Raw genomic sequence first — 21,614 nt, forward strand, 5'->3', positions numbered from 1 at the left:
CACTGTAGTCTTAGAAAGCAGGGAAGTTCTCACATTCTGTTCTTTGCACTCTTAAGCCATTCTGGGCAGCAGGGCTCGCAGATAAAGCCCTTCTATTGAGGGAGGCTGTTTAGATGTTAATCTGAATTTCCTTGCCTTGTGGCAGAAGTCTCTCGCTGCCCTCACAGTCATCTCATCTGAGCCATTTTGCTGACAAAAAGAAGCCTGTAAAGGAGCCAGAAGTTGCTCTAAGTGAACAGCTCCCTTAAAGCCTTACAGTGGGAGAACACGAAGGAAGTTTAAGCTCATGGCTTCTTCTTTTTCTCTTCATAACCATTGGGAACAGGAATGGTTCTGAAAAGTGATGAAAGGTGCTGAAAGTAATGGCTCTTGTATTTCTGAGCCTGCTACTCTGCTCCTTCAGTTTTTAAACCATTAAGAGTATAAAATTTGTTAAAATACACTGTCTTGTGCTTTGAGTGGTGCCTGTAGTCTGTCGGGTCTCGCTGCTTTAACTGCAGCTGTTATGTGGAAGAATGCACCACAAGCACTGCAGGAGAGGAGATGGGAATGAAGAGGCTGGATGAGGCTGTGAGCAACGAGGTCTGGTGGGAGGCGTCCCTGCCTACAGCAAGGGCTTTGGAACGACATGATTTTAAAGGTCCTTTCCAACCCAAACCTTTCTACAGTTGTATGGTTTAACTAAATAAGAACAGTCTCAGCTTCACCTTACAGAAAAGGGTCTTTTTGGCGCATGAAGCTGTTGGCTCTTGCCTTTACTTTTGACTGCCTTTAGGTTTCACATTAGCAAGGTTGTGTTCTGTTACTCGCTAGCCAGCAGAAGCCCAAACTCGAGCCCTTTTTAGGCTTTTGGAAGTCTTTCACAGGTTCTGAGTTTTGTTTTCTTTGTGGGTGGCTTTTTAATTTCTGCTTAGTGCTGTAGGAAATCAAAATGCACACGAGAAGAGGATGGAGCAGAGAGGAAACAAAGTGTTTGGCTGTTGCTCTGAATTCCTATCTGTTTCATGCTGCTGCTGCCCAATTCTCCCTCAGCTCCGCCTCTTATTGTTTATGGCAGGGAAGGTTGGGGGAGAGCAGAGTTAATCCTCCAGGGGTCTGGGGGTGGTTTTGGGTTGGGGGAAGGACTGTGGAACTTGGGAGGTAAGGATGCCAGTCTGTATGCTTCATTTTGCTTTGATGTGCATCCTCTCCCAGACTGGTGGCTTTCTTATAGCTGCTGAGGGGACCTCTCCTCTCCTCACCCCCATATCCACTTGTCTGTGACATTTAGTGTGAGGTTGTAACGTGTGGAAGGAGTCACCTATGGAACTGGACAGCAGGAGTAGTTTTCTTTCAGGTTTCTGGAGCTGCAACCTCACCCTAGCATAAGAAGAGCTGTGCTGGCTGGAGCACTCTGGGGGAAGCTTGGCAGTGGATGAACCAAGCACGGAGTTTGCAGGGAACTTGAAAGGAAGGCACTGCATACAGTATGGCCAGAACTCCATGGTGGCCCTTGGTTGTGTAGGATGGATTGGGGGCCCTGCTGTTATGGGATCTGAAGCAGAGAAAGCATCATGTGCAAAGAGCCCTGGGTTTGAAGCATGCAATGAGGTGTAGGGTAGATTGAGATCGAAGCAGAAGTTTCTGAACAAGAATGAAATGAGATATTGATACCCCAAGGGAGATCTTGGGAAGAGGTTGATGTTCTAGGACAGCCCAGGAGTATCTACTCATCTCAGGTGTAATTATGCAGAACACAAAAACAAAGAAAGGCTGACAGTTGAAGGAAGTGATTTTCCTTCATTCAGATACTAAAAATTAGCCCCTGGTCTCAGGCTGAGGGCGTGATGGGCAAAGCACAGTCCTCCTTGTGAGGTTGCAGCACTTACCCACTTGTTCTCTGCTGCAGGGATGCTGCAGGCTGCCTCGCTTCCCTTTGTCCCCATACGCAGCTCTGCCTCTCCTAGTCCTACAGCAGTGCTGGGGGAGAGGCTGCCTGCAGTCCCTGGCTCAGGACAGCTGAGCTGCCTGCTCCCTGGAATAGAGCTTTATCCCTTCTTTGCCCCTTTAATGCTAGTACCCGCATGGAATTGCCCTGACCTGTTGATAGAAGCGATCATTAAATACTATAAATCATTAAGGACTTACGTGAGGAGGTCTGATGGTAGTTTACTTTGTGACTGGGGTGGTTAAGAGTATTTGCTGTGTCTCTAGTTGATGGGGTGAGCATAGGATTTTTGTTGCCATACCATATTATTCCGGCTTATTTATGCTTATTGTTTATTATTTGCATCAGTGGATGTCGAAAGCAAAAGAAACAGCATTTGTGGTGTAACAGAATTGTCCGGGGATTTAGATTACTCTTGCACTGTGAGTGCTTAACACTGCGGTGAGCTGCTTCTCCTTTGCAGGAGCGGTGTGGGAGCTGTGTTCCTTCCTTGGAAGAAGTGCTGGGGTACAGGGAGCCTTGGTGCAGCTCAGTGCAGCTCCTGGGTGTAGGATGAGTGAGAGGTCGGGGGGGTTGGCAGGGGCTGTTGGGCTGCAGACTTCTTCCACGAGGCTTGGGATGTTACCCCAGAGGAGGCTGTATTGGACTTCGTTCCCATCGTTCCTGGGACGTGGTCTTGTTACCTGTGGAGGAGAGCTTTGTGTGCAAGCTGTGTGCTTTGGATTCCCTAATTATGAGATTTTTTTAATTTTGGAAGCTATGAGGCAGCACACTGGGAGCTTTGCAGTAGCCAGCCTGAAGCCGAGCCTGCTGTGACTGCGCATCCTGTTCTCAAGGAGCATGAGCAGGGAGGCCCTTCCTCTTGTTCTGAGCTTGTTTATGCTCTAAGGACAGTAGTTAACTGCTTGAAAATGAGACCCAGATAATGAGTAAATGAGTAGAGAACAGTGAGGAAATAGGTGATCTGCTTGATCATGTGGGCTCTGAATGCTTTTTTCTGACTCTCCCTTGAAAAAGAAACAACCCAGTTGTTTAGAGGTGCCTTTTGTTTCCTCCACTACTTGCCACGGCGCTCGTGAAAAACGCAGAAGAGGAGGTCTTATATTTCAACTGAATCAATGCTTCTGGTCAGCAAAATGCCTCTTTTAACAGGGTGAGGTACAAAGCTGTTATCCCCCGCTGTCAGCGTGCAACCTCTGTATGCACCCATATGCTGTCATTGCCATGAGCAGGTGCAGCCTCTTGACAGACTTCAGTTTCTGCCATTTGCCTTTAATAAAGACAGACTAGGAATGAAATTCAGTGACTTTTACAGCATTGCCAGTAAATCTGCTCTGGAAGTGCCCCATCACTTTTGGTAGTACACAAATACCCATCGAGAGGAAAGGGTTACTGCTCAAATGTCGGGGTTCTGCCCAGTGAATGATGACCAACAATTCCTACAATTTGCCAAGTGAGTAGTTTGAGGGAAATGAATTTGCAGCCTTGATTCGGTTACTAATTAATAACTCATTAGTGAGGAAAAATAAAAGCAGGACAAGATATTCTCCTCCCAGTACACTTCACAGGGGTTATCAGCAGGTGGGCATGAGGGGGTTAGGCTGTGGTGTCCCTCTGCAGCACCACCCAGCGAGCTTCCATGGATGAAGTGAGGGCTTGGGAAAGCCGCTCAGCTGAGACCTGTGCTTCTTGGAAGAAGCAATGCTCTAAAGGTATTTCCTCCCAAGGTCACAGGTGGATGCTGTGCATTTTGGAACAGTGTTTGGGCTGGATTCGGTGTGAATGTCTGTACAGCAGTGTCTTTTCAGCGCCAGCCAGAGCTACAAAAGACATTCCCAGCATTTATCAGCATTAAGTCATTCTGTGAGCTTGGCAGACAGCAGCACTTGTACTCCTTCAGAGCTGTGTCCAGTAGCCAGCAGCTACTTGTGTGCATCGCTGCCGTGGTGCTCGTTTACCAGAGCCCCTTCTCAGTTGAGCCTTCCTGTCATAGCCCTGGATATACGTTTATGGGGGTTCGTAAGGGTAATTAATGCTTGACATCTGTTGGGAGTGGGCGCTTGTCACTGTTACCAGTAAGGTGTGGTGACTCCCAGGTCATCTTTGTGTTAGCAGTGTGTGAGGCTCTTTTGACAAACTTGTTCAGCTTTTAAGGCTCTACTGAAAGGAATTTCAAGTGTCCAGAGTCATATCCTCAAAATTTGGAGGAAAGCAAGTGGCACGGCTGTGGCTAAAGACAAAAGCATGGAAGGCTCTTTCATCCAGTTGGTTGCAAGCAGGAGGGAAACAGATGCTAGGTTGGGTTTGTGCAGGGTAGGAAGGTACCTGATTTATTTTGATACGTTCAGTGGGAGGGGTGAAGATGAAAGTGTTTGGTAACCTTGATCTCAGAACCAGCAGAAAAGTGCCCTCTGTGAGTGGCACTAACTGTAAATCCTCCCAGCCCTCTGCCAGCAGGACGTTCTGTTGGAAGGAATGGCTCTGGAAGAAACCCATGCTGCTGACAGTTCTGAATCCTCTAATGGATTTTTAATCTACTGTGGTAGCCAGTAAAAATAAGTTTGCTGTCTGATTGCTTTGCAGACAGGAGCATTTTGGATCTGCCATATGCTTATTGTCATCTTTATTTCATGAGAGCTCAAAACTGTGTATTTCCATTCCTTCCTGCTTTGGGAGTTTTTCTTTTTTTGCTTGTGTTCAACTTACTTTGGTAAACTGTAGGTGGCATAAGTAATACTTTCTGCTCTGTAGCGTAATGATTGCTGGAGGTGGGGCTGCGAATAAAGAGGGACAAACCTGTTTTGAAGTCTTTTTCTAAAAACTGCTTAAACCAGAAACCTAGTTTTGAGTCCAGTGCTGGAGAGGAAGAAGGACGAGGCACGGGAAACGAGCTCCCAGCCCTCAGTGGTGAACTGCTGACAGCTGAGCACAGGCAGGGCTGGGTTGTGGTTAGCTCTGCGTAGTGGTGTGCAGTGGGACTGGCATCTGCCTCAGAGGGGCTGCTGGTTGCCCTGGACCACTGGTGATGGGAACACATTTCCTGAGCGGAGACGCAGTCGCAGACAGTGAATCATTCCCCAGTAATGAAGCGTGCTTCTCTGCTGGGCAAAAAAAAGAGTGTGGGTAGGGCGGTGCTGAGAAAGTGGAATAGATCAACTCGGCCCTCAGCATTGAGAAAACACGCAGTTTTCCTCTTTCTGAAGCAAGAAAGTGTTGCTTATGAGCTGTGTGAGGCTCTTTCCCTGGGACGCTCTTCAAGTAGGTGAGCCATAATGTTATCATGGCACGACATCCAGAGCCATAGATTGACCTTGTCGAGTGGCAGCAACTGAGCTTTCTTTGAGAAGGGGTCAGCTCTTTGCCTTCCCTTCTCTGTTCCACTGCTGTAATTTATTACATAACTTCTTTACCACTTATGTGTAATAAGAGCCTGAAGTCCTAGAGGGATCTTTCTATAGTCTGGACCTTCCTTGCTTGTCAAAATTGGCCAACCTATTGCTACCTTTCTGTGTTCACAGGGACAAGGCTTTGGCATTGCTTTCCCATCAGCTGACTTTTGAAATCTTGTTTCTTGGATTTCCAGACTGGGCGGTCCTTCATGCTGGTTCATCCAGGTTCATCTTTTCTGTGCAATGAGTTTGGAATCTTGGTGTGCCACATCTCTCTGTTGAGTCTTCCCAGTCTTTGCTCAGGATGTTGTTCCTTTCTTCGGTGCTGATTGGTTTCTGTAGCTGTAGGTGCTGTGGGCAAAGCATGTGAAATCTGACTTGCAGGTAGCTTTTATGCTGAAATGCTGTTTGCTTTGAAAATAAAACTGTGATCTTTAAACCAAAACAAGGGAGGTTTAGGTCAGATATCAGTAGGAAGTTTTTCACCCAGAGGGCGGTGAGGCACTGGCACAGGTTGCCAAGGAGGCTGTGGATGCCCCATCCCTGCAGGCATTCAAGGCCAGGCTGGATGTGGCTCTGGGCAGCCTGGGCTGCTGGTTGGTGACCTGCACACAGCAGGGGGTTGAAATGAGGTGATCATTGTGGTCCTTTTCAACCCAGGCCATTCTGTGATTCTGTGATCTGGGGAGGGAGGGATGTTTCCTATTCCTAACCTTTCTTCTAGGAAGGAACACAAATGCCATCTATGCAGACACTGACAGTGCCGAAAATATGACTCTGCAAAGTAAGCATTTTTTACTCAGTTATGACGTTAACACAGAGAAATATCAGTAACTGTTAGGACTGATCACTGCTGCTTACCTCAGATGGTCAGGTTTTGTGGAGTGCAGCACTACGCACACCCCTCCGTAGGGCGGTCAGCTGAGGAGGGCATTTCCCCTCCCAAGGAGTTTTGAAGGAGTTTACTTTTAGGGAGCCAATATCGACTTCAGAGTAACTAAATAATTTATTTTTATTTTAATTAAATACAATCACCCTTTTCGTAGCAAATGGCTATCCATACATGCATGTGTACAAATACAGCTTGCTGCTTCATTCTGCCTTTGTCCAGTGCTCCTTCTGAAGTCCGTGTGGAAGTGAGCACTGCCATCTCCTGAAGAATATCCCTTTTACTTCTTCCAGGGCTGCCAGGGGCTGGCCCTGCCGTGTGTCACAGCCCGGAGCAGTGGCTGGCAGGGCCTGTGCCACCAGCCCATGTTGTGTAATGCCAGCGTGTCTCGGTGGGGATGGTGGTGAGAGCAGCCTTATGTAATGCTCATTGTCACATTCCCGTTCCAGCACTGTCGTGTCAGCAGAAGGGAAGGATTAGCTCTCCCTTTTCTTTGTCTCTTCATTTTTTTCCTCGCTTTCTCCCACCCTTTCTCGAGAGAGGCTTTTGTTGTTGGGGAACATGCGGTTTCGTGCTGCGTTCAGCATCGCCGTGCTTTGCAGGAAGGAAGATTTTATCCTAGAGGGCAAGACTTGCAGGTCTCCCGAAACTGATGGATGGGAGAGTTTTCTAAGACACTGTTTCTCTCAGTTTCTGCTTCCCATAAATCACAGTGGGCTCCTAAATGCACGCATCAAATGTGGGTTCAGGCTGGGTGTGCCACATGGGTGGGAGAGGAGCACCTGCCATCCCCAGAGGGCTGCTCTGCACCAAGCAGATGCCCTCCCCTTTGTGATTCTACAGCTCCTTGCCTTTCTTGGCTGTTACTGAGTTCCACTGCGGTTTGAACAAGAGGAAAAGGAGAATTGCTTTCTTCCTTTCCAGCGAGCTGTGTGTGGCCACCAGGCATCTGTGAGTCACAGCTGAGAACTCAATCGCTGCAAAGGGGGAAGGGACTATAATCAAAGTAATCATCCGAGGATGGCTTTACATCCAGTTTGGTTCAAAAGTACGTGAAAGGATAAGAAAATGGATCTGCTAGGCTTGTATTGGCCAGTAATACCGCTGGCTCAGGTTTATTTCCTACTAGGTTGAGTTGTTACTTGCAAACTGTTAAAAGGTTTTAAATCTTATACAATACGTTAACATCAAGCTGTTAGAAATCCACATCTGGGTGCTTTATCTTTGGCTGAGGGCTGCCTAGGAAGTACCCAAACTTTTCACCCAGAGGTGGTGAGGCACTGGCACAGGTTGCCAAGGAGGCTGTGGATGCCCCATCCCTGCAGGCACTCAAGGCCAGGCTGGATGTGGCTCTGGGCAGCCTGGGCTGCTGGTTGGCGACCTGCACACAGCAGGGGGTTGGAACTGGATGAGCACTGTGCTCCTTTGCAACCCAGGCCATGCTGTGATTCAAACTTTGCTAGCACGGGACCCAGCAGAAAGATGATTCCCCACCCCAAAGAGCCTAAGGCTGCTCCCAGTTTGAAGTGCTGATGTGCTCTGCGTGCGTAAGAGGAATCTTATGGCCACAAACAATAAAAGAAAAACAAAAACAAAAAAGGAGGGAGGGGAGGGGAAATGGTTAATACCATGAAATCTGTGGTGCAGCGGAAGGCAGAGGGCTTTATGCAATGCTGACGTTGAAATACCTGTTTTTATTAAACTGCCCGTGCAGATCCCTCTGCGATCTGCTGCTGTGCTCCGTTCTGTGGCCAGTCACCGCGGTGTCCGCTGATGTCTTGGTTGCAAAACAGGCTTTGAGGGACAAATCTTGATGAGTCCCAGATACTGGACGTGGCTGGAGGTTGGGGAGGTGATGGAATCCTCTTTACTCCTCAGCACCGCAGCGGTATTAGCGTTAAACCTTCCTCTCAACTTCAGACAGAAGAAATGGTGCTGCTGTTGCTGTGCAGAGAGGGAGAAACACCAAGAGGACAGGAGTGTGTCTGAACTTGTCAGCCTGTGAAGCTTCCTAGGCTGTAGCCAGGCCTCGCTCACTGTCACCACATGGCACTCACCACCCAAAGTCTTCTACCTTCAAAAGCAAAGCCCAAAAGCTGCTACACTATTTATATCTCTGCCGAGAGATGGGATATGGTGGATGAGAGAGGCTGTCTGAATCCTAATTTGATGTTCAGCTGATCGGACGCCTTGGCTTCCTGGAGGGGGATAGACACCACAGATCTTTTCTCCTCCCTGGATAAGGCAGAGGATGTGTTCACACGTGATATGCTGTGGGCGTTGTGGCAATGGGTAATTCCCTTGAAATCCCAGGTAGCAGAAAGGCACCAGTACAGCTCATCTCCTGAATGGCACAGTGCATGCAGCCTTGTAATGGCAGGTTTGAGTACAACCCGGCTGTTTCTAAGGGCAAAATGCTTGTTTTCCTCAGGGCTCTGTATCAGCTGCGAGGAGACACCAAAGCTTTTGAAAAGCAAAGCTCAGCTACTGTTTTGAAACGTGCATCGAATTTAGGAAACTTCTGATTGCTTCATGTCTGCAGTGCTTGCTTTGTACCACGTGTGTAAGAGTGAGGACTTCAGCTGTCTGCCTGGTGGTGGAGTGCTACCAGGACCTCGTAGTGAAACACTTCCTATTTCAGTGTGAAAAAAAGCCTGCTCTTCCCTTGTGTTTGTTTTCTTCTTTCTCACCCATGCTTTCAGCATTATTGAGAAGCTAAGAGAGGCAAAGCAGAAACTGATGACTTCAGCTGGAATAATTCAGCATACGTGTCAAATTTGCAGCCTTGCTTCGGGAGCCTTGAGTTGTCTTTAACCTTCAGACTTCCAGCATCCTTTGCTTTACATTCCTTGTGATGCTTTCTTTATTTTCCTTTAAAGAGTGTATTTCTTCTCATTCATCCATGGTAATTCTTTGTGCATGGAGGAGCACCCAGATAGGCATCACTGTTCAGAAGCAGCGGTGTGTGATCTGGATAAACTTGTGAATCTGCAATTCCCACTAATCCATCTCTCCTTTATGATTGCTTTTCTTCTTGCCCCCCTTTACAGAGGAGCACGCAGCCTTTACAAATGGGGATCCTGGTTGTTTTCTGCCTGTGCTGTCATTAAGATAATGCTGTCCCTGCTCCGGGGGCTGAGAGGTGGCTGCAGGCTGTGGGGAGCAGTGGGTATGGCTGGGACACAAGGTGGTTGCCACCTGCATCCTGCAGTGATGCTTGCAGTGGTCGGGGATCAACGTAGCACAGCAGTGGGGAATTCTGAGTCCAGTCCTTTTTTTCTTGTGCTTGTCTGTCTCTTGTCTGGACTGCAGCATTCTGAAATTGTTCACATAACGTATTTATTTTTGCATCTTTGTATAATCAGACATAAATACCAGAACCCTCCTGCTGTGCACATGTCAAAGATACCAAGAAAGAAATGCTTTCTGAATGATTAGTCGGTATTGATTCTAGAAGGCTGGGCCTGCACCGTGGTACATTGCCTGTGGCATCTGCCTTCCATGCAGGTTTTTGTGCAGTCTGATGTAATTATCTAAAAGATTACTAGGACATCCAGGCTTTTCCATTGGTAGCAGTGCTAACATTTGGAGCTGTGGTGCTCAGAGGTTGGGTTTTTTGGAGCTCCTAACGTACCTCTTTGTTTCGTGTTGTCGCAGGGAAGCCTCACAGTGGAACATGAGCAGGTAATGCACAAGGAGCACCGCTGGGAGTCATGTCAGACGAGTCAATCTCAGGGAGTGATCCGGACCTGGACCCGGACTTGGAGCAGGAGGATATGGAAGAGGAGGAGGAGGAAGATGAGGAGGCGATGGAGGAGGACAATGATGGGGATGATGAGGAGGACCTACTTGATGAGAGTGGTAAGTGGATGGGGCAGTGAATCTGTGCATACTTCTGTTACACAAAGCTGGTGTTGCTAAGTTTGGTGAGCGACGTCTTGGTAGGTAGTGCAAGGGATAGATTATGGATAGATAGTCTGGGGACTGGTAGGGGGGCCTGCATATCTGGGTGGTTAGTTTAAATGGGATTTGATGCAGGTAAAAGTTGGTCTTCTGGCCCACAGAATCTCCTTATGAACTACAAGCATAGCCTGTAAGGAGGTTGGAATTTTTTAAATGGCTGTGTGTTCTAGGAAAGCAATTATCTAAAGATATGGATACATCCGTTTACAATTCCATGTGTTGTTAAAAGGATCTAGAAGAATTAAATATATTTACATCACTGCTTTTTGCCCACAAGTAAACAGTTGAATGAATGTTGTTGGCAATTATCCCATCTTCATCAACAGGGAACCATTCTTTTCTGACAGCTGCAGCGTTTCTTCACTACATGAAGAACGGCACCGCTGACAAAGTCGTCACCTTCTGTGCTCACGTAGTTGTAGTGGCCCCAGTCTCATCTTCAGTTAGGACCTGTATAGCTGTTTGTGGACCTCTGCTCTGAAAGTACCTTTTAAGCAAGGTTTTGGTTCATGACCCGATCTCAGCAGCGTTTGGTGGCAGGGCACGGAGCAGTGCGTAGCAGGTGGGAATTCCATGTGCTGTCTTTGCCACCGACTCCTTGTCATTAAACCACGTCCCAACCCTGTTGGCGTGCCATTATTATTCTCGATGATCAATCTTCAGTTATTTCAATTGTGATTTAAATTCAGAGCGTACAGGTTTTTAAATGTACTACTGAGCATAGGCCTCTTTTTCTTAGCATAGAATATGTTAAATACAGGCACTACTGTCTTGTCCCAGTTCCAAAAACATTACTGGTTTTTAAGTACTTTGTCCTTGAGTCCTTTTATTCCTTCTTGGCACTTGAAGATGCTCTTGTGATTTAAAATGTTGAGATAAGGTTCATACGAATGAGTTTTATTCCTGTTTTTTGTTGCATGGTGCCTTTCTCATGAGAAATCAGCAGTGGAAGTGTTAACTGTGGTGAGAAGCGAGGTGATTGCAGGGCTGCAGATGGCTCAGAGGCTGGCAGTGACCTTGTCACTTCATTCATAGGAGCATGCACCCAGCAGAGCCTGAGGAGCTGTGACATTTTAGGAAAACTTCTACTAGCAGAGGAGTGGCTCTGTTCAATGTCCACCAGAACACTGTACACCATGCTTGTATTTTATATTCCTTCAGTGACTGACAGAACAATGGAAATAATGAGGAGTAAGAGGAGTTTGCATGCTGATAATGCAGAGTGGTGTTGTATTTATTTATTAGGCAAAGGAGAAAACTACCGAACGCAGTCTGAGCAAAGCTAGATTGCCTCTGAGATTTTGGATTTTTTCAGCTTTAATTTTGCCTGACAGAATGTTAGAGTGCTGTTATGTGGACTGGGAAGTATAGCTAACTTCAAATTCAAGAGGATCGCTTTGTGGATGTGGTACTAAGGAGCGTGGGTTAGGGATGGGCCTTGGTAGGTTGGGTTGGTGGTTGGACTTGGTGATCTCGAAGGTCTTTCACAGCCTAAGTGATTCTGTTTCATTTTATGTGTCTGTAGTCCTTGTTGTGCAGTTGATCCCCGTTCATGCAAATCCTCCTGGAGCAGTTACGTGTACTTCCTAAGAAGGAAGGAAGAAGTCTGATGTTTATACCATGAAACTTGACAAAGTCTTGGTTTTAATAATTCCTGTTAAAGCTTTGTTCTCCCCGTTCCCAGCAGGGCTGTTCTCCTCCCTCCTGGTGTTGTGGTCATCCTGTAGATGTCCCATAAGGGATCCTGGGGGAATCCTTCCCCTGTGGGGTGGCTCTTGCACATTTCAAGCAGTGAAAGATTTAACAGATTAATAGTTTTTCCCCATTATTTCCTCAAAAGGGCACCAGGCTGCATGTTTTCCCCAAACTGAAAATGATTCTTGTTTTAAGTAGTAGTGATGCAACAATTATAAAACTAATAATTTTACAGTTGTCTTGCAAAATAGTGACTGCATGAAGGTTTGAATTACTCTTACTATAATGCTCTGCTGTTCACTCTTTCTGAATATCTTCTAATTATTCTGGAAATCATTATCTCTTACTCATACATATTGCTGTTGTTCTGCTATTAATAGTTTGGCAAGTTGGTTGCATTCTTGCCTCAGAAAATATAGGTTAAACACTTTTTTAATGATAATTCAAAGGAAAAATTGTTAAGAGCTGATTGTTTCAGGTGTCTGAAAGGTGCCTTAAATGCAGGCATTTGGATGCTGTTCTGGCAGCTCTGGTTGTGTTCACATTGCAGGTGTGTGGTGCAGCAGATGGGGATTGAAATCAGTGCTCCTGGAGTACAGCAAGAGACAGCTTTCCAGTGTCATCCTATTACTACAGTTCTTAATATACAGATACACCAGCACCAAATAATAGCACACTAGATGCTCCGACTGGGATGTTACAATATTCACACCCTTAGCTTCACGTCCTGCCCTGTGTTGCCTGCTGTGCCTGTCATCCTGTGCCGTGCCCTCTTCCTTTCCCCAGGCCTGGGGAGCGCTGCCTCTGTCGCACCTACATTTGACCAACAGAGGGCAGGAGGAGGTGGAGGCAGTGTGCACTCCTTCCCATCTCAGAGGGATCACCTCTGCCTTCCTTGCTGAAGGGCTGGTGCAGAATGTACTGCCCTGCCTCGGGACGTGAAGAGGGCAATGAAGGAGAGGCACAGTTGGTGCTGGTACAGAGTGCATCCAGCCTCTCTGGAGGGTGATGGCACTGACGTCTCCTCTTGAGAGGAGACCAGAGGGACTGGACCCACTGAAAGGTTGGTGAAGGGGAAAGAAAGACCCCCTCCTTCCTCATTCAAACCCCTTAAAACCACTCAGCTCTGCCTGTCTCATTTAATAATGTCACGGCTTCAGATAGAGTCACCTGTTATTTGTGGAGCGTGCTCCAGAATGCTTTCTGTTTGTCTGCTTTCTGTTTGAACTTGGGCTGCCACCTGACAGTCATAGTTTTGGGTCTCCCAAGATGCCAAAGCAGGAGTACTTCACTTGAGAGACAGCCACTGAGGAGGCAGGTTTGTAAAGGTCTTTGCTTTCCTTGGGCTCCTGCAAAAGGAATGCCTTTCTGGTTAAAAGGGTGCTGCCGTGCTTGGAATTTATGCTTGGTGGTTGAGGAGTAAAAACATCTGCATAAAATTACAGCAAAAATGGATTTTGTTGAGCATGATGTTCCTTTGTGGCCCTTTGGAGCTCGTAGTGGTGGTGTGTGCAGGTGGTGTGTGTACAATTACACTGCAGGTGGAAAAAAAAGAGAAGGAGCTACAACTAGAAGGTTGCAATTTTGCATGAATTTGATGGTATTTTTATAGGAGCAAATGGAGACAAGTCCCAGCAACCTGAATTCCTTTTGCCTTGACTGCACAGCATGTTCTGCTGGGAAACGCTGGTTCCCTTCCAGCCCAAGCCGTTCTATGATCTGGAAAATTACCTTAAGGAATTGAATTTGAAACTCTGCTGCAGTGTGTGTACGTGTGCCAACGATGGGTCCCCGCAGGTGTGGATCCTGCAGTCTAATTGGCAAATGCCCAGTTGGGTGCTGAGGGGAGTGGGGGCTGACGTCATTCATTTGTTCCCTTCTTGGTGGACTTTCCTACCTCGATTCCTTCGTTTTGGTTACCCCTGACTGGATGCAGCTCCCTCTGGAATCTGCCCACGGCTATTTGTGAGGAAGCTGGAAGTTTCTGTTTTGGGGAACCAAACCTCAACGGTAACATTGCTTGGCCCTGATCTGAGAAACCAAACCTGGATGTCTGCGTGCGCTTTGTTTTTAAACAACCAGGGAGATTTTAGTGCTGACAGTGAGTTCTTGTAGGCTGTGTGCTGCACTCGTGGTTGGATGCACAGGGGAAGTGTGTGTGATTCCGGAGAGGTACAGAAGTAATTGCCAAAGGAATCAACTTGTGAACTTATATCCTGCATACTGGTGTGGTTCTGAACCTTATGGAATTGCTATCAGAAGCTGCATTACCTTGTCAGTGGTTCTTATGGTTGAGAACATTGAACGTTTCATCATAAGGGTGTTAGCCCATGGCGCAGCCCCACGGCAGCTGCAGGTGCTCCACGCGTTTCTCCGGTGCCTTGCTGTAACTAAAACTAAGCTTTTTTCTAATGCTTTCTCACTCCCTGAAAGGGGCAGGAGCACCTCTGAGGTTGCTTTGTGTCTGCTAAGCATGCACTCTCTGCCTCTGCAAGCCTTACATTCGACAGTTACGTTAATTTCCTAAGAGCCAGAAAGTTAGGAGCTGACTGTCCTCTATGCTTGTGCAATCCAGCTGAATAAAATACAAAAGATTTAATTGATATCAAAGGTGAAAAGGGGCTGGATGCTGCCATTTGCAGTTTTAGCAATCCCAGCTGTTGAGTAATGCAGAGAGGTTACGCTGAAACCGCAGGGAAGGTTTCGTGTCCCAGGAAGGCAAAGTTCCACTGGCTTCCCTGGGAGCTTTGCTTCACTGGGAGCAGGGTTCCCATTGCCGCCTGTCTCTCAGCCCTGTGAGCTCTCAGCCAGGAGAAAGGACGCTGTGTGCTCAGCACAGAGCTTTGTGCCAGCTGCTGCCTCTGCCCCGTCTCCTCTGCTCGCCCTCAGCAGGAGAAGCTCAGGTGGAAGGTGCCAGTGTCTCCTGGCCCCCTTGCAGGCTCTCTGACGGCAGCTGCCTTTTGGAGAGGGTGGCACCGAGTGCGGTGACGTCAGAAGGTTGCATAACCCTCCGGAATGACTTCGCTGCTTTCAAAGGAGGCGATGACGCCAGAGCCCTGCATCCTCCTGACCCGCCGGCTGCGCGCCGCTGCCTCATCCCGTCAGATGATGCTGTTAGGACTCAGCGTGTGCTCCCCCCCACTTTCCGTTCTCCTTCCCTTCGAGCTATTGCGTATGCAGGAGCACAAAATAGAAATGCTGCCGTGCCCACGTCCGTGGCTCTGCGCTGCGTCTGTGGGGTTTTTTAACCGCTCGCCGTGTGCTGAGTGCTCTTAAAGCTGCACAAGCATGGGAGCAGCACCTGGGTGCGGGGTGTGGGTGAGCAAGCAGTTATTTGCTGAGCACAGAGTGACTGCAAGGCTTCCTGGTGGAGCAGAGGGTCCTGTTGCTTCCTGCTTTTCTGATAGGCTTGGCAGGATTGGAGGCTTGTGTCTCATGTGGGAGGCAGAGGATCTCAGAGGGACAGCACATGGTCAGTCTTTGTACCTTTTCCCCATGTTGTTTTCAGTGGTCAACTTTGTACCACATGTAGTCATTGCTGAGAGGTGCCATGCTCCTCCTGCAACTTCTGAAAGCACGATAGAATCACAAGGAAGCTAATTAGCAAATTTGTACTGCAGTATTTTCCCTCTCAAACAAGGAAGGAATGGCAAAGTCGCTTTGCCAAGGTTGCATGGTAAAGCCACACTGAAAATCCCCTGCCTTGCATTTTATGCAACGCTCCCTTTATTTTCAGATGTACCAGGCAGGGAGAAACACTTCTCTGTTTGTTCTGTGTTGGAGTTTAAACTATGCAAGGACTTACTTTCTTTTTTTCTTTTAATTTGTCTGGTGTGGTACTGCTTTTAATGACTGGCTCAATAAAACTTGTGTAGCTGTCTGTTGCTTAAACACTGTTGTTGGCCAAGAAGTGGCAGCAGATTTGGAAGGAGAAGGAACTGTTTTAATTAACTGACATCTGTTCTTTGGATATTGAAACAAAGCATCACGTTGCAGTTATTAGCTCGATTTTGTTTGGTTGCTCGAGGCTTTGTAGAAACCTGCAGCATTGAGCTTCCACCAGCGTGCATCCTCATTCAACTCAGTTTTTCGGTGCAGTACTCAGCAGTTTGTGCTACAGATGTTGAGAATGCCTTATGTTTTCTTCAGCTTGCAGTTCAGCCAGTGAGCGGAGAAAAACCTCTGAGTTAGGAGTACAAGGGCTTTAACTGTCATTTACAAATAAGCAAACAGGAATGATGCAGCAGAAAGCTGCAAGGTAAAATCTTTTGGGGTTAGGTGAAAAAACTGCTGGTCTCTGTAAAAACAAATTTTGCAGTTAAAACAGCTGTAAGGTAACCTTTGTGCGTGTAAAACACACTGTTGAAAGTAGTTTTGAAGTGACACTGTGTACTTTTGGTTGGGATTCATGTTAACGTTGGGCTTAAGTGGAAGTGAAATGAAGGTGTACAAAATCCCCTTGTTCCAGTGCACAATGCCATCTGCAGCAGCAGCAACGTAGGAAGAGATGTGAATCAGTTTCTTGAGGGTAAGTGGAAGACAAATGCTGGGATTGTGTCCCAGTGGGCAGTGAAAAGCACGTGAATCACAGGCTTTGGCAGGATGATCAGTGTGTGTGATATGCATCCCTGGGGTCATTAGGTGGTACGCTTCTCATGGCTGCTTTGCTGCAGTTCGGGTAGGCAGTCTGAATCCTTGGGACTCGGGCCTGAAGCAGTGCGTGTTTTGTCACAGCGATCCTCTGAAAAGCGCCTGTGGAATGCACAGCTTCATCACTTCATGTCACTGATGGTTGTGTAGGTTGCTCCTGAAGTAATGCCTCCTATTTATTTCCCTAGAAACTACAACGGATGCAATGAGCACAGTAATGCTGTTTGATAGAGCCAACTCTCAGCTGCAGTAGATTATTTTTCAACACAGTCATCACCTCTGTCTCTGCGTTTTGGGCAGTGATGAACGAAAGCCTGCACACCGCACTCAGAACAGTCTACACCAGTGCAGGTGATGCAGTCTGGCCGTTGCCACTGCTGAAGCTGCCCACCCACTGCCTCGCAGTGCTCATGTCCACCGTTTGATCTCCACAAACACTCAGCAAGTATCAGTGAATGTCAGTGGGTGCCATATTTTCTGCACAGAGGAACTCAGTGACCCACCTTTGCTTTGTACACGTTTCCACGTCAGACGCCGTTTTCTCAGGCTGCCCCTCTGCTGCCATCTCTTGTACAGCAACATGTCATGGAATAGAGTGGGAAGGTTTAACCGTATTGCCACCCCACCAACATCCACCTCTGACACTGTGGGCAAACAGAAAGGCATTAATTTTGGAGCAAACCTTATAGATTTTTGTTGCATCATGTACAAACCCAAGCTGCCCCTCACGATTTAGGGATATTCAGGTTTCTTGTGAAAAATGACCTTAGGTAGCAAGGACAATAAACCAAGATTTGTATGAATTTAAGTACAGTGTGACAATACAGATTGGATTTCACACCGTGCAGCTCACTCCAAAACTCATTATATTGATGAGTTTTCCATAGTGACCTCAATACATTCAGCGTTTTATTTTTTATATTGCAACACATAGTGGGAATTGGTGATGATGGGCTGATGGCTGGACTAGGAAAAAGATCTGCAGATCTTTTCTAGCTGTAACGATTCTCTGGTTTGCTAAGGAGCAAGTGATTCAACTTTGGGTGATGAGAGGGAGGTTGTTCTTCTCCATGGCAAGGCTAGCCTCATAGAAAGCTGTTCAGTAGATGGACTTAACAGTAAGGTGACCAACAGGGAGGACGCTGCTCTGTGACCTGGCTGCTGCTGGCGGTGTGGGCTGCAGGATCGGGGCTGCAGGAATGCGTGCTTCCACAGCGATGGCCTCACCAGTAGGGCTGCCATGTGTTGATAAGTTCCTTTCCATCTTGCACGGTAAGGTAAAGAAGGAAATTCCCTTTTTATTCCTTTGTGGTAAAGGACAGGTGCAGGTCACGTTTTCCATGATACGCTGAGCTTTCGTTTCCGCTGTGCTTTGTGAGCGTAACAGACGTGCCCTGGAAAGCACCCAGCTGTATTTACACAAACAGTTGCCTTGAAGTCTCGCTTCCTGGTTTCAGAAATCCACTGGGCAGATGCAGAGCTTGTGCTTGGTTACCCCTTCCAGCCCTGCAGTGTCATGTGCTTTTCCCAGTTGATCGGTCCCTCCTCTGCCCTTTGCCAAGCACGGTGTGTTCCTTTGTGCCAAAGTGCTTGAACTGGTGACAAAGAGGGAAGCCTATCTGGGTAACAAGCCTCTTTTAAGCTACTTTTTTCTCTCTTTTAACTAACTTCATAATCTTTTTCTTTGGTAAAATGTAGCCAGCTCTAGTTATGAAAATGGCATGTTGGTTTTTTTTAATGACATACTCTGAAGCACTGCAGATATTTTGCTGGTAGCAGGCATTCTCTGTGCTCCACCACCCCGAGTGGTGGCTCTCACAAAAGATGGTTTCATCAACGGTGACTCTCATAACAAGGAGTGCCTGTGCTGTGCCATGGCTGCTTGCACACCTGTAGCCCGAACAGGAGTTTGCCTGCTGGTTGTCCCAAGCAAAGAGCTGGCTTTGGGAGCAAGCTGCCTTCATCACACGTCCCTCATCCCCAGGTTGAATTTGCTCCTGTCTGTGGCTCTGTTTGTGGAGGGACACACGAAGAAGTCAGTAGCTCTGAGGAGGACTGGGCAGGACCTACGGATCTTTGGGTTTTGGCCACAGCGCAGTGCAGATGGGTGGTAGGGAGGAAGGCACGGCACGCTCAGAGCTAAATGTGCCCTGCAAATTCTGCTTGATCATTTCCTTATAAACTTGGAACTTTCTTTCCTAGCCCTTTCGCTGCCCTGCGAGCGTTGTGCAGGCAGGCAGTGCTGTAGGCGTTACTGGTTCAGTGAGACCAATGGGATGCTCTTTTCCCGGTTGTTGAGCAAACGGGTTCGAACCGCTCGGGTTTGATTGTGCCGGTTTCTTGGAAGCCAGCAGGCACAGTGCAAGCAGTTCACCGTGCCGCAGATACAGAGATTGTCAGAGCCAGAGGGCTGTGCGCTGCTGCACCCCAGCACCCCCCCTTGGTGCTGTGCAGCAGGGAAGCGCAGCGGCGATCCATCCCTCCGGCCCCTGCCCAGACCGTCCTGTTGTCTGTTGGGATTCCCCTTGTGCGGGGCCCCGCCAGAGCCCTGCGGTTATGTAAGGATTTTCATTTTATTCCCAGGCTCGATCCCTGCCACTAGTTGAACCGGATCGCGGGCTGCGTGAATGGGACCCCGATCCCAGCAGCGCGCAGCCCCGCAGCACCAGGCGGGGGAGAGGAGCCAGCCGTCCCCGCGCTCACCCAGCGCGCCTCCCTGCGCCCTCCGGCCCTGCAAACCTCTTTTCCCAGGCACATCCCACAGCCAGGTGGGCAGCGGTGCCCAGTGCAGCAGCAGCGGCTCCCCCGGGCAGGGCTGTGTTGCCTGACGCTCAGCTGGGGAGGAGACGGTGACAGGTTTTATTTAGGCTGAACACGAGGCGTATTTAACCAGTTATATAACAGTGACCCCGCTCCGCCTCGGCTGAGTTCAGGGAGGATGTCTGCATGCTGAGTCCCGGCTCGGTGGGTTCGTGCACCGGGAGCTATTTACCAAAGTTATTTTCAGAAACCTTAAGTACAGGTTTCCCCGCCTGTACCCTGGACTGCTTTATCAGGAGGCATTTCCCACTTGCCAGCCGAGCAGCCAGTGAGAGCGGATCTGGGGCTGCAGGCAGAGATAAGGAGTTGTTGGGAGTGCCTGGAAACTTTCATACAGAAGACCCTGAGCCCAGAATAGCTGCGGGCAGCAGTCAGCGCGCCGGGCAGCATGTTGCTCCTGGATGAGTCGCAGCAGTTCCCAGGTAGGACCCAGGGGTTTGGTTTCCTTCTGCTTTCCTTGCCCTCCTGCTTTCCTGCAGAACACCCTCTCTGTGTGCTGGGAGCAGCAGTTTCCTAACTCTCAGGCAGCGGTGGAAATAGTTGAATTTTCACAGTCTTGCAGTGCTTGTTGCTTTGCCGGAGGGGATACGAGAAGGAAACTTTCCTTGTGCTTATAATTCTGAAGACCGAAGTGATGTGACATGCTGAGTCTGGCTGTTCTTGTTTCTGCTGTTGTATCACAGCACTGCAAAAGTAGTACTTAGTGAGAGAGGAGGCAGTTGTTGATCGTCAGTATTGTTTTGTATCAGCGTATCTCCCCCACCCCCTCAGATCCGTGCTTGCTTTCCCCAGCATCTCACCCCCAAGAAGTGCCTGGTGCCTTGCTGGACAGAGCAGGGCTGCCCACCCCTATCGCCTCCTTGGTGCCAGTGGGCTTAAGGGCTGCCTGGCTCCTTTTTCTTCCCTCCACCCATCGGAACGCACTGGTGAGACCCTCACACCAGTACACACTCTGAGGATAGCTGCCCCTTGGGTTGGTTGCTGTGTGTCGAAAGAAAAAACTTTGGATTTGAAGAACTTTCTAAATGTGTAACGTAATGTGTTACTGTGAGGTCAGGTCCTTGCAGGAGCCACCTCACTCCCAGGGAGATACTGGTCCCAGCCCCATTTGTTGTACAAGTTTGAGACACTGGTCTTCAAGAGGAGTTTTGATGGAAATAAACCATGCAGTGTTTGTTGTCCGTTAGTGGAGAGGTGTGGATTCTAGCAAAGAATGCATCTTTTCTGCTTTCTCATCTCTCTGGTAGTGGTGGCAGGGCAAGGAGGCCAGTTGTGGGAGAGTGCCAGGTGAGAGGAGAAAGGAATCACGCTGCAAAGTAAGTTTGGATAAATGAAGAATCTGGGTGAGACAAGTGGCTTATGTAACTCAGTCTGGATAATAGGTATATAAAGAGAGGAAGGGGGTGGGAGGGGAGGATGCTTTTCGAAGTGAGACTGTAGGTCATATGAACAGGGGAGAACAGAAGGTTAGAGGTCTTTCAAATTTTTTGGAGGGTGGAGAGAGATTTTGGAGACATGAAAGAGCAGTAGTGCAGGTGAGCTGAGCCTTCGTTGTGCAGCATTGTGCTTGTCAAGTTAGAGTGCCTGGGGTGAGGTGTGTCACAGCGTGCTGCCAATGGAAAGTGCCTCTGTTTGAGGGAGTGCTGTAACTGATGGGGAATGGCTGTGCACGAGCTGATGGCTCTTGCTTCAGAAGAGCCCTATCCCCTCCACACAGACCCACATCCTCCCCTCTGACCAGTGGGGTAGCAGTAAGGTGAGCAGCCCCAGGGCAAGGACTGGTGCTTGCTGTCTTCAGCCTGTAATGAGCTTTGGCGTGCTTTGGGCAGGGGTGTCCTTGTGACGCTGTGTGAGTGCCCCAAACAACTTGGCAGCTCTTGGTCAGACTGCTGTAGCAGCACACAAAGCAGTGCTGGCATTCTGAAAGGAAGAGCCAGAAACAGCTCGTTCTTCCAGTGATGCTGTTTCATCCTGCTCTTATTAGCTTTCTCCAGCACTCAGTCACTGCTCTGGCTGCTCTGGGTGGGAGAGGTGCCAGAGGAATGCGGTGGCACACAGGCTCAAACTCAACCATTTGCATTTTTCTCCCAAGCGATGCCTCCCTCATTAAACAAAGCCCGTAAAAATTCCTCCAAAACTACTTGAGGAAGCGGAGCAGAAAGGGGCAATGCAGCTGAAGTTCTCTTACAGTTTGAAAACCAAACAAACCTAAAGCACCACTTTTGCTTTTAAAGCGTGAAAACGCATTTCAGGGGAGGAAGAGAAGCACACAGGTACCAAG

The 21,614-nt window shown here is 48.3% G+C and overlaps 1 protein-coding gene across 3 annotated transcripts in view; it reads left to right on the forward strand.

Annotated features, from left to right (window-relative positions):
- Positions 1–21,614, forward strand: part of RAD54L2 (RAD54 like 2) — a 53,364-nt gene that overhangs the window by 5,206 nt on the left and 26,544 nt on the right. For 2 of the 3 annotated variants that reach the window (XM_052679282.1, XM_052679285.1), the window contains exon 2: positions 9,863–10,066. In XM_052679282.1, coding sequence (XP_052535242.1) covers positions 9,919–10,066 — 148 coding nt within the window. In that variant the 5' untranslated portion in view covers positions 9,863–9,918. Of the gene's footprint in view, positions 1–9,862; positions 10,067–19,312; positions 19,756–21,614 lie in introns of those variants that run through there. The other variant, XM_052679283.1, reaches the window with a different exon arrangement.

The sequence above is a fragment of the Tympanuchus pallidicinctus genome, unplaced genomic scaffold, assembly GCF_026119805.1.
Source record: "Tympanuchus pallidicinctus isolate F22 unplaced genomic scaffold, pur_lepc_1.0 scaffold17, whole genome shotgun sequence".
Taxonomy (NCBI): Eukaryota; Metazoa; Chordata; class Aves; order Galliformes; family Phasianidae; genus Tympanuchus; species Tympanuchus pallidicinctus.